Source organism: Saccostrea echinata, unplaced genomic scaffold (genome assembly GCF_033153115.1).
Source record: "Saccostrea echinata isolate AGI-Se365-2 ecotype Australia unplaced genomic scaffold, CSIRO_AGI_Sech_v1 ptg000010l, whole genome shotgun sequence".
Lineage (NCBI taxonomy): Eukaryota > Metazoa > Mollusca > Bivalvia > Ostreida > Ostreidae > Saccostrea > Saccostrea echinata.
In genome coordinates, this window is record NW_026889759.1 from 1,257,182 (window position 1) to 1,271,819 (window position 14,638).

A 14,638-nucleotide genomic window follows, 5' to 3' on the forward strand; every position below is an offset into this window, starting at 1 on the left:
CATGTAGTTTGTTTAAATAATCTCCAGTAGCAGAGAAGAAGATTTTCAAAGAATCAATGCATTTTCACTATATAATCAATAGAGCCCCGCCCTAACACCAGAACCCCTGACCCTGGGGCCATGAAATTCACAATTTTGGTAGAAGCACTCTTGCTTATCATAACTATGTACTTAGTTACTTTATTTAATATCCAGGAGCAGAGAAGAAGATTTTCAAAGAATTAATGCATTTTCACTATATAATCAATAGAGCCCCGCCCTTACACCAGAACCCCTGACCCTGGGGCCATGAATTTCACAATTTTGGAAGAGGCACTCTTGCTCATCATAACTATGTACTTAGTTACTTTATTTAATACCCAGGAGCAGAGAAGAAGATTTTCAAAGAATTAATGCATTTTCACTATATAATCAATAGAGCCCCGCCCTAACACCAGAACCCCTGACCCTGGGGCCATGAATTTCACAATTTTGGAAGAGGCACTCTTGCTCTTCATAACTATGTACTTATTAACTTTATTCAATACCCAGGAGCAGAGAAGAAGATTTTCAAAGAAATAATGCACTTTCACTATATGATCTATATAGCCTCACCCTGGGGCCAGAACCCCTGACCCTGGGGCCATGAATTTCACAATTTTGGTAGAGGGCTCAATGCTTATTACAATGATGCCAACAGTTTGACTGCTTGATGTACAGGAGTAAAGAAGAAGATTTTTAAAGATTGCATTATTTTTGGTGGTTTTAGCCCCACCCCTCAGGCCCCAGGGAGGCAGGGACCATGAAATTCACAATTTTTTTTCCCCTTCACCAATAGATGCTATATGCCAAATTTGGTTGAAATTGGTTGAGCGGTTTCAGAGAAGAAGCTGAAAATGTTCAAATGTTAACGCACATCGCACGACGACGGACAAAAACGGATAGCAATAGGTCACCTGAGTGACTCAGGTGACCTAAAAAATCACCCTAAAATTTCCGATTTTCAGAATTTCCTACCGTCATGTTTTGTCAGTCGGGATAAGAATATCAGACTTGTTTATTCAATGCACACAGATGTAAGTATTTTTGTTTATTAAACACATGAAGAGGTGTTAATTAACTACAGGAAATCAATTCTCGCTTGAACGCACACAGCTGTCCAGGTAGAGGTTTCTTATAGCCTGGAGCAGTTAGGGGATTAAACTTTTCCGTTTGAAGGGGTATATGCAAGGTGAAAAACATAGATTTAGGGGTTAATTAAATATCATTTAATTAAAAACAGAAATTAAATACAATGACATTATAAACAAACAATATTAAAATCGGAATCGTTTTTTAAAAAATAAAAGTAGAAAACTACAAAGCATAGCTGCTGATTTCATTTGCTTATATTGAAAATATTGTAAAAATTTATTGGTTAAAAATAAGATGATATTAATTAAGATGAAGAAACAAAGTCTCATGTTAAGCAGTGTTTTCAATAAGAGCCGGCAACCGGCCTGTACGAGAAATTTTCCCGGCTATGAGATATCCGTCTTTGGAGTTTTTCCGGGGTTGGTACGTGAAATCCGTAGATTTTATCGCAACTATCTACATGATCTAGAGTAACTTCCCTTGAGCGCGCTCTTTTTCATGGAAGTTTTATTTGGTCAAAATCTATGCTACAAAGTGCGAGACGCCGAGAGTAAAGTTTAAAGAATATATTTTTAATGAATAATTCCAACCTCATAAAAAATTCACAAATCAACAATCGCGATTATTACTTAAGCTTCAAAGATATGACCAAAATTGGCACGAGATTATTGAGAATTGTAGACTTCATTGGCGTAGAGTATCTACGGCAAACAATAGGAAAATGTTTTTAACATTCACTGTCACTCCACAAGCTAGGTCAAGATTAAAATATCAAACACAACAGCAAATATTTATATCTAGACCGATATAATTTTAAGACCTTACGAGTGAAAGTCACATATTTTTAGTCGTGACTGAGACGTTTGAATTCTTAAAGAAATTCCTCAAACTGGAAATGTAAAATTTGTATTCTCGATTATTTGTGTTAGATCTCTTGAAATACAGTAACAGTATTACTTTGCCCATTGAAGAAGATTTTTATGAAGTAGAAATTTGTATCCATTTTCTTTATTATTTTGCACTGTACAAAATAGTGAAGCATTTAAAAGTTTGTGATAGTTTAGTCCAAGATTCCAGAAGAATATTTTTATTTAATTTTTGGTAATGTACCAAAGGTGTCTTAAAGTTCTTAGAATTATAAATAAATTATTTTAATTTTGAATAAACATCCTGACCACTTTATGTGAAAGGGGACTAATTATGTAGCATTTTCAGTATGAATTTCTAGCACAGACAATTGTCTGTGCAAGAATTTCATACGTAAGTTGTCTTAATGTTTTATAGACACCTAGTATTCAGAACAAAAACCTCAGTCTGTCAAAAGTCCATATAACAAATCAGCGAAAGGATAAAAACAGTTTTTATATGGCTTTATTAGATTAAATTATGTAATGGATAGGACAGAAATGTGACAAAATATGGTACTTTTGTTGGCCTGAGAGGTAAGAAAAATGAGTCAAAAATGCCAATTTTCGTTTTCGGGCGGGGGGCTTCGCCCCCATGGGCCCCCTACCAGGGCTCTGCCCTGGACCCGCTGGGGGCCTGAGGCGGCCCCCATACCCCTCGACGAGATTGGTTTCCTGCTGTTCCAAATATATTTCCTCCTATTGAAAATCTTATTGAAAACACTAGTTAAGTATACTTAATTTCTTCTCCCTCCCCTCTCCAAAATGTAATATTGTACATTGTTTTTCTTTGTTATATGGTTATGACAAGGGAATACCCACATGGCACTGCCAATAGGGTTGGATACTGGTACGCGGTACCAATACCGTACCGGATAGTTACTTAAAAAATACCGGTAAAATACCGTTTCATTTAATACTGGTACTAATAACGGTACTTCTTAATCTTTAAAACATTTTAATACACTCAATTTGCTTTTTTAAAAAAAAAAAAATTCCAAAGTTGCTTAAATCGAATTCTCCGCTCACTGAAAGGGTAGGCTAACTACATGTAACGAAATGGATTCTTAGAACGATACTTACTTTCGACTGCCTATATTCGAGGTAAATCAATACGTTTATTTAAAAAAAAATAAATAAAATAAGAGGGCTGTTCAGAAATTATTGAGACATTGTGTATATTCTTCTTTCTAATGAATGTTTTTCGGTGAAAATTTGCATATACGTTTGGCAAACTCTAAGAAGTAATAAAAACAAGAAATATTTTAAAAATATTTTATTTCATCTTTTCAATGGAATATAAATGTGTCAATGGTAGGGGTACCAGGCACAGTCACGAAATCGGATATTGAAAATATGTAACACCAACGTTAAAATTCCCATGGACCCATAGTAAGAGCGAAAATAATTCAAATTATAATTTTTCAATTAACATTTGACTTCATTTTGTGCAAGTTTGTTAGAATTTCGATCAGAAATACAGAGATCATTAAAAAAATTATGCGCGGTATAATAATCTGATAACGACGACAAAACAGATTTTGATGTCAAGGCAGAGCAGCGATCATACCTAAATTTTGTGTAGCAGTATTTAGAACTCTTGTCCAGACTAAACGACCTGCTAAAACAATAACAATGCAATAAAACATGTCTAAGGGTTTATTTTTTCATTGGTATATATCATTTTCTTACAAATAATTCAACCAGAGTAAAAATAAAAGCCCCGGACGACCATCAATTATTACAGACTAAAAAAAGTTGACCCGCCTTGCACAGACACAGTTTGATTTTTGAAATGTTATATGTAATGACAGAGAAAGTAGATTGAATGCTTCCTGGTCATTTCACAATGAGTATATATCAGCTGACCTGACGATGCTGCTCCAGGTCAATAGACATATGCTTGTTTATTTCACCGGAACTTATTTAATTATCCTATAAATTAGAAATTTTGTACATCTGTTTTATTTGTTCTTTAAAAAACGTTGATGAATTTTTATGAATTTACCTCTGTCCTTTGTGGAGTAAAAGTATTGGTCTCAATAATTTTCGAACAGCCCTCATACATCCACATGAATCTTATTTTAATTTTACAAATAAAAACTGATAATAAATGTAAATTAAAAAGGCAAAATGTCGCAAAAAATGTGATCTATCCATTATCTAATGTTTCGTCATTTAGTGCGACCAAACAAACGGGGTCCTGGCAACCGGGTGAAGCAGTCAGCCGATTTGTGCAAATTAATTTGTTTGGGATTCGATTGATTTGTTTTGTTGATCATTATAAAAAGGTTGAAATGAAATGTTTGAATATTAGGAATATCTATTTTTATATCTTAAAAGCATGGAACAAAGTTTATAAGCTCATTTTAGATAATATCATTGAAAGGTTAGTGAATGGTAAAAGCACATTTGTTATAAAATTAACCCTCTTTTTTATTCATCAATGCATAGTACCGTATCGTTAAAAATACAGTATCATTTCAAAAATACCGGTATGGCATCGTACTGTTTCATCCTTAACGGTATCCAACCCTAGCTCCATACCCTCTATCAAAAAATGGCACAAATGTTGCATATCCTCTATGAAAATTGTTGCATATCCTCTATCAAAATATGGAAGGAAAATCACAAATGTTCTGTACCCTAAGTCAATTGGTAAAGTTTGAGGCTGACTGGACTTAAGGGAAAGCAATCATGCACTGAACAAAGATTTTAAAAAGAGAGGCTATTTTGACCTTGACCCTTGACCTAGAAACTTTGTTCAAGGTCACTGCACACCCATTGACCAGTGGCACTCAATGAGTAAAGTAGGAGCCACATTGGACCAAGGGGAGAAAAGATATGCTCTGGACAAGGATTCTTTTTATATAATTCTGCTATGACCTTAACCTTAGACCTAAAAACATGGTTCAAGGTCAGTGCACACCCTTTACCCAAAGGCACTCTGTGGGTAAAGTATGAGCCAGATTGGGCCAAAGAGAGAGAAGATATGCTCCGGACAAGAATTTAAAAAGAGATACTATTTTTGACCTTGACCCTTGACCTAGAAACTTCTTTCAAGGTCACTGCACATCCATTGACCAGTGGCACTGTGAGTGAAGTATGAACCACATTGGACCAAGAGGAGAGAAGATATTCTCCGGAGAAGGATTTTTCATATAATTCTGCTATGACCTTGACCCTAACTTTGTTCAAGTTCACTGCACATCCACTGACCAGTGGCACTCTGTGAGTAAAGTATGAGCCACATTAGGTCAAGAGGAGAGAAGATATGCTCCGGACAAGGATTTTTCGTATAATTCTGCAATGACCTTAACCTTAGACCTAGAAACATGGTTCAAGGTCACTGCACACCCTTTACCCAAAGAAACTCTATGGGTGAAGTATGAGCCAGATTGGGCCAAGGAGAGAGAAGATATGCTGCGGACAAGAGATCTCATACGGAGAGATTGACGGAAGGACGGATGGACAGACTGATCACTATAGGGTGCCTGCAGAGCAGGACCCTAATAAATATAAATAATAATTTTTATTTTGAAGGAATATGCTAAATTAAAAGTGAATTATCCAACTTAAAATTTTCAATTTTTTCTATTACACTGTTTCATGGTAACTGCGGTATTGCTCTTTTGCAGGGCAATATCATTTTGCCCTGCAAAACATCTTCGCTAGCCAAGGGTTTCTGATACGCTACTCTCCTCATAAACCCTTGGCATACGGTGCTGACAAAAGACAGGATTGTTTTCGTCACGTGATCACGATTCTTACAGATTGCGTCATCGACAGAAATAAATGTTAAAATGCAAATCTACATCTTCAGTATAGATTCTTAATCACATATTTTGCACGTAGCTTAAGATATTGGATGACACCATATAGCTATTCATAGAATGGCATGTTATCTTATGTGATCGTTATTTACTTGCGTTTTTCATCCCCGATACTAAAGAGTCAAGATATATCCCGAACGCAAATATCGTCATTTACAAAAAACAATATCTGATTGGTCAAACGATGTCGATCAACTCCAATCACAACTTGAGAAAAAAATCCCAACTTTTTTTAACACCGTATGCCAAGGGCTTATGAGGAGAGTGAGTAGCGTATCAGAAACCCTTGGCTAGCGAAGATGCCTGCAAAAGAGCATTGAGATATTGATGAAATATGACGTAAAACTAATTGTTAAATATATGTCATTTTAGTTAGAATAATCTAACTGTGCCCTCAGCACAGTTAAATTATGTCCCATATACTTGCAATGTAGCAAATCGGAGCAGATCCACTCCATAAAGTTGATTTTGAAGTATACAAAAGGAGTTGCACTGAAATTAACTACCAAATTAATCATAACAAACATTTTTGAGATTGTTTATGCCTTATAACTGAAAAAATAATACATATAGAGGAAAATTCAACTCATTTTCTCAACGTGTTTTCTTGCTTCAAATTTACACGCCATGTTAACATTCGGAACTCTCTGGATTGATCCTAGTACCGCATATACTCGCCTATAAGTCGGTTTTTTGGGAGTTAAACTTTAGTCCAAAACTCTTTATCTGATTTATACGCCAGTTATATAAAGTTTGGTATTTTAGTGAGTGAATCCCTCTAATTTAAGCTTAAAAAATACAACCGACTTATAGGCGGGCCGACTTATAGGCGAGTATATACGGTAAATGCACTGAGTTCGAGTTATCGCCCATGCTTATTTTGCTACATTGCCAATACTAGGAAAAAATCTATCGTTAAACCGGGTCCATCGGACAATATCATTTTAACGATAGAACGTTCTATCTATACTGTCATTTGATTATCTGTCAACAAAAACTTTGCCAAACATTATTATTTTGCCCTGCAAAAGAGCAGTACCGCAGTTACCATGAAGGTGCTAATAAGATGTGGTATATAAACATTAGTTCAGTTGATGGAGAACTTGTAAGAATGGATTAACAAACCGTACAGGATGGTTTTCTTGTGACAGTTGTGTTTATTCATGTTGAAATTGTTAATATAACACGTCTGTTACATACATTCAGGCATATTTTAGACGAAATGTCATTTGAAGTGTAGGCCATCACCGGTTCTAAATTTATACGTTTTCCAGAATCAAAACATATATATTTATAAATGGTATCGGAAACACGTGGTGTTGTTTGTTTACGTGTTTAGGAAGTATTTATAGTATCTAAGATTTGATTGGGTTTTAACGATTGATATGAGTTCAAATGAAATCGTGCGGAACAGGTAGTTTACCTGTGTCCAGGTATTAAGAATAAGAGGTTATTCGAGGTTTCGCTGCGCTTAGTGCAACAAGTAAAAAGTCGAATAGATGTCTCGGCAAAAAACAGATTTCTTGGCCCAATACCGGGCGGAAGATGAGTCTCTAGACGAAACTCTACTACAAGAAACCGCTGGTGAACAGAAAACCACTCGCAAGACGGCAAATTCTGCGGAGATCTCTGGACACTCTAGCCCCCGTGTAAGTGCGGACTTGGCCGACACCTTCAACCTGTTCAAGTCATACCTGGACAACAAACTAGATACTCTCAAGGAGGAACTCTCTACGGGTAACGACATCGAAAATTTAACAAAAACCATTAAAAAAGAGGTCTCTGTAAAATTCAAGAGTGAAGGGAACAAAATTCAGTTTAACTTTAATACTGAAATATTGGGTGATTTGAATAAACTTAAAAAGCGCATTTCAGATTCTTCCACTTTAAGCATCGTTAGAGAGCTCATTTCCAAGGTTACTAAGCGTAACAAGCTCATCAGGATTGCCGATAAATCTCCGGCCGGGTGGTCGACAGTCCGTGAGTATGAAAGTGATGATTTGGCCTCCGACTCTGAGGACGAAAAACGTCTACGTCAAGCTGAAAACCGAGCATTACGAGCTATCAAGGAAAAACGCCGTTTTCAGCCATACTCCAAGTCTGGTTCTGCAACAACTTCGCTACCTGATGGTAGGTCTGGTGGTTCTGGCCGTAATTTTCGTCCCTACAAGCGTAAGGAGGCCTCTCCATACGACGTGTGCTACAACTGCCATAAGCTCGGCCATTGGAAATCCGCATGCACTGCCCCAGCCAGAACCAACAACCCAAGCACAAGCTCGTCAACCCAGTGATTATGAGAATCAGTATGTATATTTCGTTGATGAATCTATTTTTACTGATCAGTTTGAATCATTTGTACAGCAAGTAAATTATTTTAAAAATTTACCTGATATTGGTAAAGGGGTGAAAGGCAGTTTACGCAAACATTTTGAGTTTTGGAAGTCCATAAGCACTAATGAGTTCATATTAGATACTATCAAAAATGGTTATGTTATTCCTTTTGTTACAGTACCGCCACGCATGAGACTGAATAATAACAAATCTGCAATGAAAAACCAACAATTTGTTGATCAGTCTGTTTCAGATCTTCTTGAGAGCGGCTGCGTACAAGAGGTTCCCTTTCAGCCACATGTGGTCAGTCCACTAAGTGTTGCAGAAAATAAAGGGTCTGGTAAAAAGAGACTTATTCTGGATTTGAGTCAATTGAATTATTTTGTAGACAAAAGAAAAGTAAAGTTTGAAGACTGGCGTATTGCTTTGAATTTTTTCAATAAAGATTGTTTTCTGTTTAAGTTTGATCTAAAGTCAGGCTATCACCACATAGATATTTGTAAAAGTCAGATTACTTTCCTTTCATTCAGTTGGAAAGATAAGTTTTATTGTTTCAATGTTTTACCTTTTGGTCTAACGTCTGCGCCTTATAATTTTACCAAGTGTCTAAGACCCATCATGAAGTACTGGAGAAGCCGCGGAATTGACATTGTTTTGTATCTGGACGACGGTCTTGGTTTTGGTAAAGATTTACAAACGTGTGTTAAAGCATCAAATTTAGTTCAAGAGACTTTAGAAAAAGCAGGTTTGCTAATTAATATTGAAAAGTCTATTTTTCAGCCTGTCCAGTGTTTGGAGTGGTTAGGGTTGGTATGGGATACCAGTATATTTTCTCTACGTATACCTGAAAGACGACTTTCTGATGCTCAGAACTCGATAGAATTTCTTATTGATAGATTTCCCAACTTTACAGCTCGAGATCTCACAAAAGCGGCTGGGAAAATTATTTCCATGTCACCAGTTGTTGGTAATGTAACAAGTTTGATGACCAGACACATTTATTTAGCTATAGAGAGCAGAAGTCATTGGGATTGTTTAATCAGTTTTTTATTTCCAGAAGCAGTAAAATCAGAGTTGCAGTTCTGGAAGGAAAATCTTGATAAGTTGAATCAGAAACTGTTAGTTAAAGACTCGTTACCAATAACGCTTGTGTTTTCAGATGCCAGTGACGTTGCAGCTGGTGCATATACTGTAGAAGCTGACGAAAAGGTTTTTCATAAAACTTGGTCATTGAATGAATCTGTTATGAGCTCCACGTGGAGAGAACTTAAAGCTATACAGTTAGCTTTAGAGTCATTTGCCACTTCATTTATTGGAAAGAGTTTACTTTGGCATACTGACAATCAAAATTGTGTTAAAATTGTACAACGAGGTAGCACTAAATTACATTTACAAGATTTAGCTTTAGACATTTTTTCTAAATGTGTTGAAAATTCTATTTCGTTGAAAATTTGTTGGATACCTAGAAACAAAAACACAAAAGCAGATTATTTGTCTAATTTAGTCGATTATGAAGATTGGCAAACAACTCAAGAGTTTTTTAGTTTTGTTGACCAAATGTGGGGTCCTCATACTATTGATAGATTTGCAAGTGTGTATAACACAAAGTTAACGAGGTTTAACTCCCTTTTTTGGTACCCGGAGACTGAAGCAGTTGATGCTTTTACCCAAAACTGGTGTTTTGAAAATAATTGGTTAGTACCACCTATTTGTCTTGTGAGTAAAGCTATAAAACATGTAACAGCGTGTAAATGTGTGGGTACATTAATTGTTCCAAAATGGCCGTCTGCAGCATTTTGGACGTTACTGTTTGATGAAAATATGAAGTATAAACAGTGTGTAGTTGATGTTTTGGAATTTTCACCATATCAGAATATTTTTGTGCATGGCAAAAATTTGTACAGCCTGTTTGGCTCTGACAGCTTTAATTCCAGAGTATTAGCTGTAAGACTCAGTGGAGTCTGATAGACATGGCCTTAAAAGGCATGGTCTGTGTACATATTAATGTTTGAATTTATTTTGTGTTTATTATGACAAGGCCAAGTTTATGGCAAGGTCAAGTATTATTAATAGATTGACATGGCCCTTAATTAGAATGCATTTCTTTTTAAGCTGGCACGGTCAGGAATGGAAAGACAAGGTCGTGCTTATCGACAAGGTCTACTGCGACAAGGCTTTGGTTTCCAAGCATGGTCGGTAATATGACTTTTATTTTAGTTTTGCAGATGTTTTCAAAACTGGAAATTGGATTTCGTTATGGAGGACCTCTCATCCCTCCTTACAATCGCTGGCAAAGAAACTTCCGGATTTAATCATGAATTCCAAGGCTGAAAACACAAGAAAAACGTACGGATATGCTTTCAATAAATTTCGTAAGTGGTGTTTTACACATAATATTTCATATCTTCCGGCAACGGATTTCCATGTATCGTTATACTTAACAAGTCTCAGTAATACATGTAGCAGTGCAGGGACAATTGACGAGGCTTTTTATGCAATTAGCTGGGCGCATAAATTGGCGGGATTTCCCAATCCCTGTTCATCCGAACTTACTATTTCAGCTAGAGAGGGATGCCATAGAACTATCGGGAAACAGTTGATAAATAAAAAAGAACCTATTACCTCCAATATACTGAAACAATTGTGTGCTCTTTACGGAGGTGAATCGTGTTCTTTGTTAGATATTAGAATATGTTGTATGTGCTTATTAAGTTATGCTGGTTTTTTAAGATTTTCAGAACTTGTTCATTTGAAGAGATCAGATATATGTTTTTATGACAATTATATGACTCTTACTATTCAGAAAAGCAAAACAAATCGTTATAAAGTGGGGAGCAATGTAGTTGTGTCATGTACGAATGAAATTACATGTCCTGTGAGAATGACCAGAAGATATCTCAGTCTAGCAAACATTAACGACCAATCTAATGAATATTTGTTTAGATCTATCACTTATTGTAAAAGTTCTAACACATACAAATTAAGAGGAGAAAAGTACTTGTCATATACAAGGGCTAGAGAGATTCTTCTGGACGCGCTCGCATCATTGGGTTTAGATAGAACTAAGTTTGGTCTGCATAGTCTTCGCGCTGGCGGGGCTACTGCAGCGGCCAACCATGGTGTTTGTGATAGACTATTTAAAAAACATGGCCGGTGGAAATCTGATACTGCTAAAGACGGATATGTGTCAGAAAATCTTAGACAGCAACTGTCAGTTACGAAAAATTTGGGTATATAAAGTGTGGGTTTTTGCTTCTGTCTTTATTGGTCGAGGTCTGTTGCACAGACGCAGGCGATGCCGTTCCTAAACATGTGTTGGAGTTTTGAATTTATAAATAATTTATGTTCGGTTGAACTGGTGAATTAGAACATAAATATATTTATAAATGGTATCGGAAACACGTGGTGTTGTTTGTTTACGTGTTTAGGAAGTATTTATAGTATCTAAGATTTGATTGGGTTTTAACGATTGATATGAGTTCAAATGAAATCGTGCGGAACAGGTAGTTTACCTGTGTCCAGGTATTAAGAATAAGAGGTTATTCGAGGTTTCGCTGCGCTTAGTGCAACAAGTCCCCGCCCACCCACCCTACTTTCTAATGTATATATCTGATATGATTTAATATTTTCGTTTTTTATTTTGTAGAATGTTGTTTCAAAGAAGAATATTTAAAATATTGTAACATTTATGTGTAATAAATGTCTGTTGCACAGACGCGGGCGATGCCGTTCCTAAACATGTGTTGGAGTTTTGAATTTATAAATAATTTATGTTCGGTTGAACTGGTGAATTAGAACATAAGAAGGTTTCCATAAAGAGAAAGCCTGTCCACTTCTCTAAAGAGAATAGGGAGTACCTATATTTCTGGTTAAAATGCCTCTTACATGACGCTTTTGTAAATAGAAATTTTGAAATACTCACTTTTTTATTGTATGATCAGACACACCTTTTAGTTTCAGGGAACCCTTCTGCACTGCATCATAATCCGACATATTCGATCAAAACCGGAAACAGATAAATTTAAACGGTCTCTGTACGTTTTAATCACTGAATGTGGGACGGTTCGCCCCAACAGACCATTCGCACTAATACGCTTTGCACCAAGTCGATTCGTGCCAGATGTACCCAATGATTTCTTTTAACGAAGTGACCCAGTAATTATCCCTAATTTACGGAAGCGTATTAGTGCCACGTAATATTTTTTTTTAAGTTGGTAATACGAACTTAAAAGTTGGTAATTCGAACTTTATTCATTCATTCTATCTTTATTTCCTCCAATAGGAGATTGCATGAATATAAATACATCAAGTTGTAGGAACATTACAAAGAAATAAATGAATATATATATAAATACATTTTTTAAAAAAGTTTTTTCCAACTTTAATCTTCAGAGGCGGGTCTAGGGCCGGCGCGCCAGGCGTGAGTGAAGGGGGGATGTGAATTTCATGGTCCCTTCCCCGCTAGGGCTTGAGAGATGGGGCTATAACCACCAAAATTAATGCAATCTTTAAAAATCTTCTTCTTTACTCCTGGACATCAAGCAGTCAAACTGATGGCTTGATTGTAATAAGCACTGAGCCCTCTAACAAAATTTTGAAATTCATGGCCCAGGGTCAGAGGTTCTGGTGTTAGGGCGGGGCTCTAATGATTATAAAGTGAAAAATGCATTAATTCTTTGAAAATCTTCTTCTGTGCTCTTGGGTATTATTTAAACAAACTAATTGCATGGATATGATAAACAAGGATGCCTCTACCAAAATTGTGAAATTCATGGCCCCAGGGTAGGGGGTTCAGAGGTGTGTTCAGCAGAGCGAGCGCTCGCTCTGCTGAACACACCTCTGGTGAAAGGATGGGGGCTCTATTGATTATATAGTGAAAAAGCATAAATTCTTTGAAAATATTATATTCTCATTCTGCTCCTGGTTAACTGTTAAAAAGCAAAAATAAATAAATAAATATAAGCGTATAGACCATGCTAGTTATGGTGCGCAAGAGTGCTTAATCTTCTAGTGAGTTTCATGGTCCCTGTGTCAGGGGTTCTGATGTAAGGTGTAAATTAAAATTCATTTCTGTGACTTTCCCGAAAAATCAATTTATCAATAAACAAGAATAGATATGGGTTACCCCCATATCCAAGATATTCGACTTTCAATTTATTCGAATTTTCATTGTGCTCAGATGATTTCTCATAAAAAAACAAGTATTTACTGACAAATCGATACTCAAGCTGTAGAAAGTTAACTATAAAAGTGCCATAAATATCCTAAAGTGACATAATATTTAGGCTACTGAGTTTCAACATCTTTTGTTGAATAAAAATATGCATGTACTAGGAAACAAACTGCATGAACATATAACGTTACATGCATGTAGTGACTTTATCACAAAGTTGCACGTGCCTAAAAATAGTTTTAATTTCACATAGAACATAGACTAAATATAATTAATAGTATAATTTTAAAAATGTATTTAACACCTCACTCATTTTCAGGAATATTTAATCCAAACAGCATGTTACAGGCCTGTAGCAACGTTTTCAAAGTGAAGGGGGGGGGGGGCTCCGAAAAAATCCCGCGTACTATGGGCCTGTGCTACATGTGTACCATCTAACTTTCCAAATTATAGAATCTTCTGTAAACAAGTCCAAGCCGCTATGGATTATCAAAGATAGCCCAATTTTTTTTTTTAAATAGCAGAACTATAGATCTATCAAGGATATATTTTAATTTATTTTTTAATTTTGTGCTATTTAAGTACAATCACTCAAAGTAAAGGCAGATGTTAAAGATGGGTCAACCTGTCACCTTTTAGAGTAATCAATGAACTCGTCCAGAGACGGCCGTTGTTAAACACAAAGGAAAGCTCGAGATCGGTTGCGGCTGTGGAGCATCACTGAATATTCCTTCGTCATAAAATAGAATCCGACATTTAACACTTAATATAGATTTTGATAATGCAGACGTTTTGAAGATAAACTTCATTTTTGTTTCTAGAAATGTTTTTCTTTACAGAAATAGTATATTTCCAGTTTTTAAACTGAGTAGATCGATGACCTAGCATCGTTTTTAAATAGATAACTCAGCCCCTCTAGCCCAGTCTAGGGCTTGAGTAAAAAAAACCTGCACTTGTTATGAAACTGGTGTATAGTTCTAAACTTCTTCATGTCTGTAGAAAATTCTGATACCAGTCTACATGATCTTAGCGTCACAAGCGAACGGTGTACACAACTGTGCTTGCAAGACCAAATAGCCTAGGTCTACACAAGTGCGAAGATCCTTACCGACGAAGTCCGGAAAATCACGTTACTGTGCAGAGAAGTTAATACGATTGCAGGTGTTTAACCAAAATAACCATTCCGTTATTTAAAAAAAAGAAAGAAAAAAACCCACAGTTAATGATTAACATTCTCACTCAAAAGAAATATACGGCAATTAACGAACAATAATCATGACAGT

At 36.1% G+C, this 14,638-nt stretch overlaps 2 protein-coding genes across 4 annotated transcripts in view; one reads left to right on the top strand and one right to left on the bottom strand.

Moving 5' to 3' along the window:
* The window catches only part of LOC133184575 (protein FAM32A-like), a 29,056-nt gene extending 16,850 nt beyond the window's left edge, over positions 1 to 12,206 (bottom strand). The window contains exon 1 of the mRNA XM_061319658.1: positions 12,105 to 12,206. Within this exon, the coding sequence (XP_061175642.1) occupies positions 12,105 to 12,175 (71 nt within the window). The 5' untranslated portion in view covers positions 12,176 to 12,206. The remainder of the gene's footprint in view (positions 1 to 12,104) is intronic.
* LOC133184099 (uncharacterized) lies at positions 7,137 to 11,978 on the top strand. Of its 3 annotated transcripts, XR_009720793.1 has the most exons (3): positions 7,137 to 8,154; positions 10,400 to 10,554; positions 11,829 to 11,978. XR_009720793.1 is itself a non-coding variant. In XM_061318931.1 (2 exons), the coding sequence occupies exon 1, from the start codon at positions 7,351 to 7,353 to the stop codon at positions 8,140 to 8,142; it is 792 nt and encodes a 263-aa protein (XP_061174915.1). In that variant the 5' UTR covers positions 7,137 to 7,350; the 3' UTR covers positions 8,143 to 8,154; positions 10,400 to 10,583. The 3 variants fall into 3 exon arrangements, 2 of the variants coding, with proteins under 2 accessions (XP_061174915.1, XP_061174916.1); XM_061318931.1 differs by lacking the exon at positions 11,829 to 11,978 and having other exon boundaries at positions 10,400 to 10,583; XM_061318932.1 differs by lacking the exons at positions 10,400 to 10,554; positions 11,829 to 11,978 and adding an exon at positions 8,361 to 8,760.
* Positions 12,207 to 14,638: the final 2,432 nt, after the last annotated feature.

Excerpts from the sequence above, each read along its gene's own strand:
- LOC133184099 (XM_061318931.1), top strand. The coding sequence starts at position 7,351 with ATGTCTCGGCAAAAAACAGATTTCTTGGCCCAATACCGGGCGGAAGAT.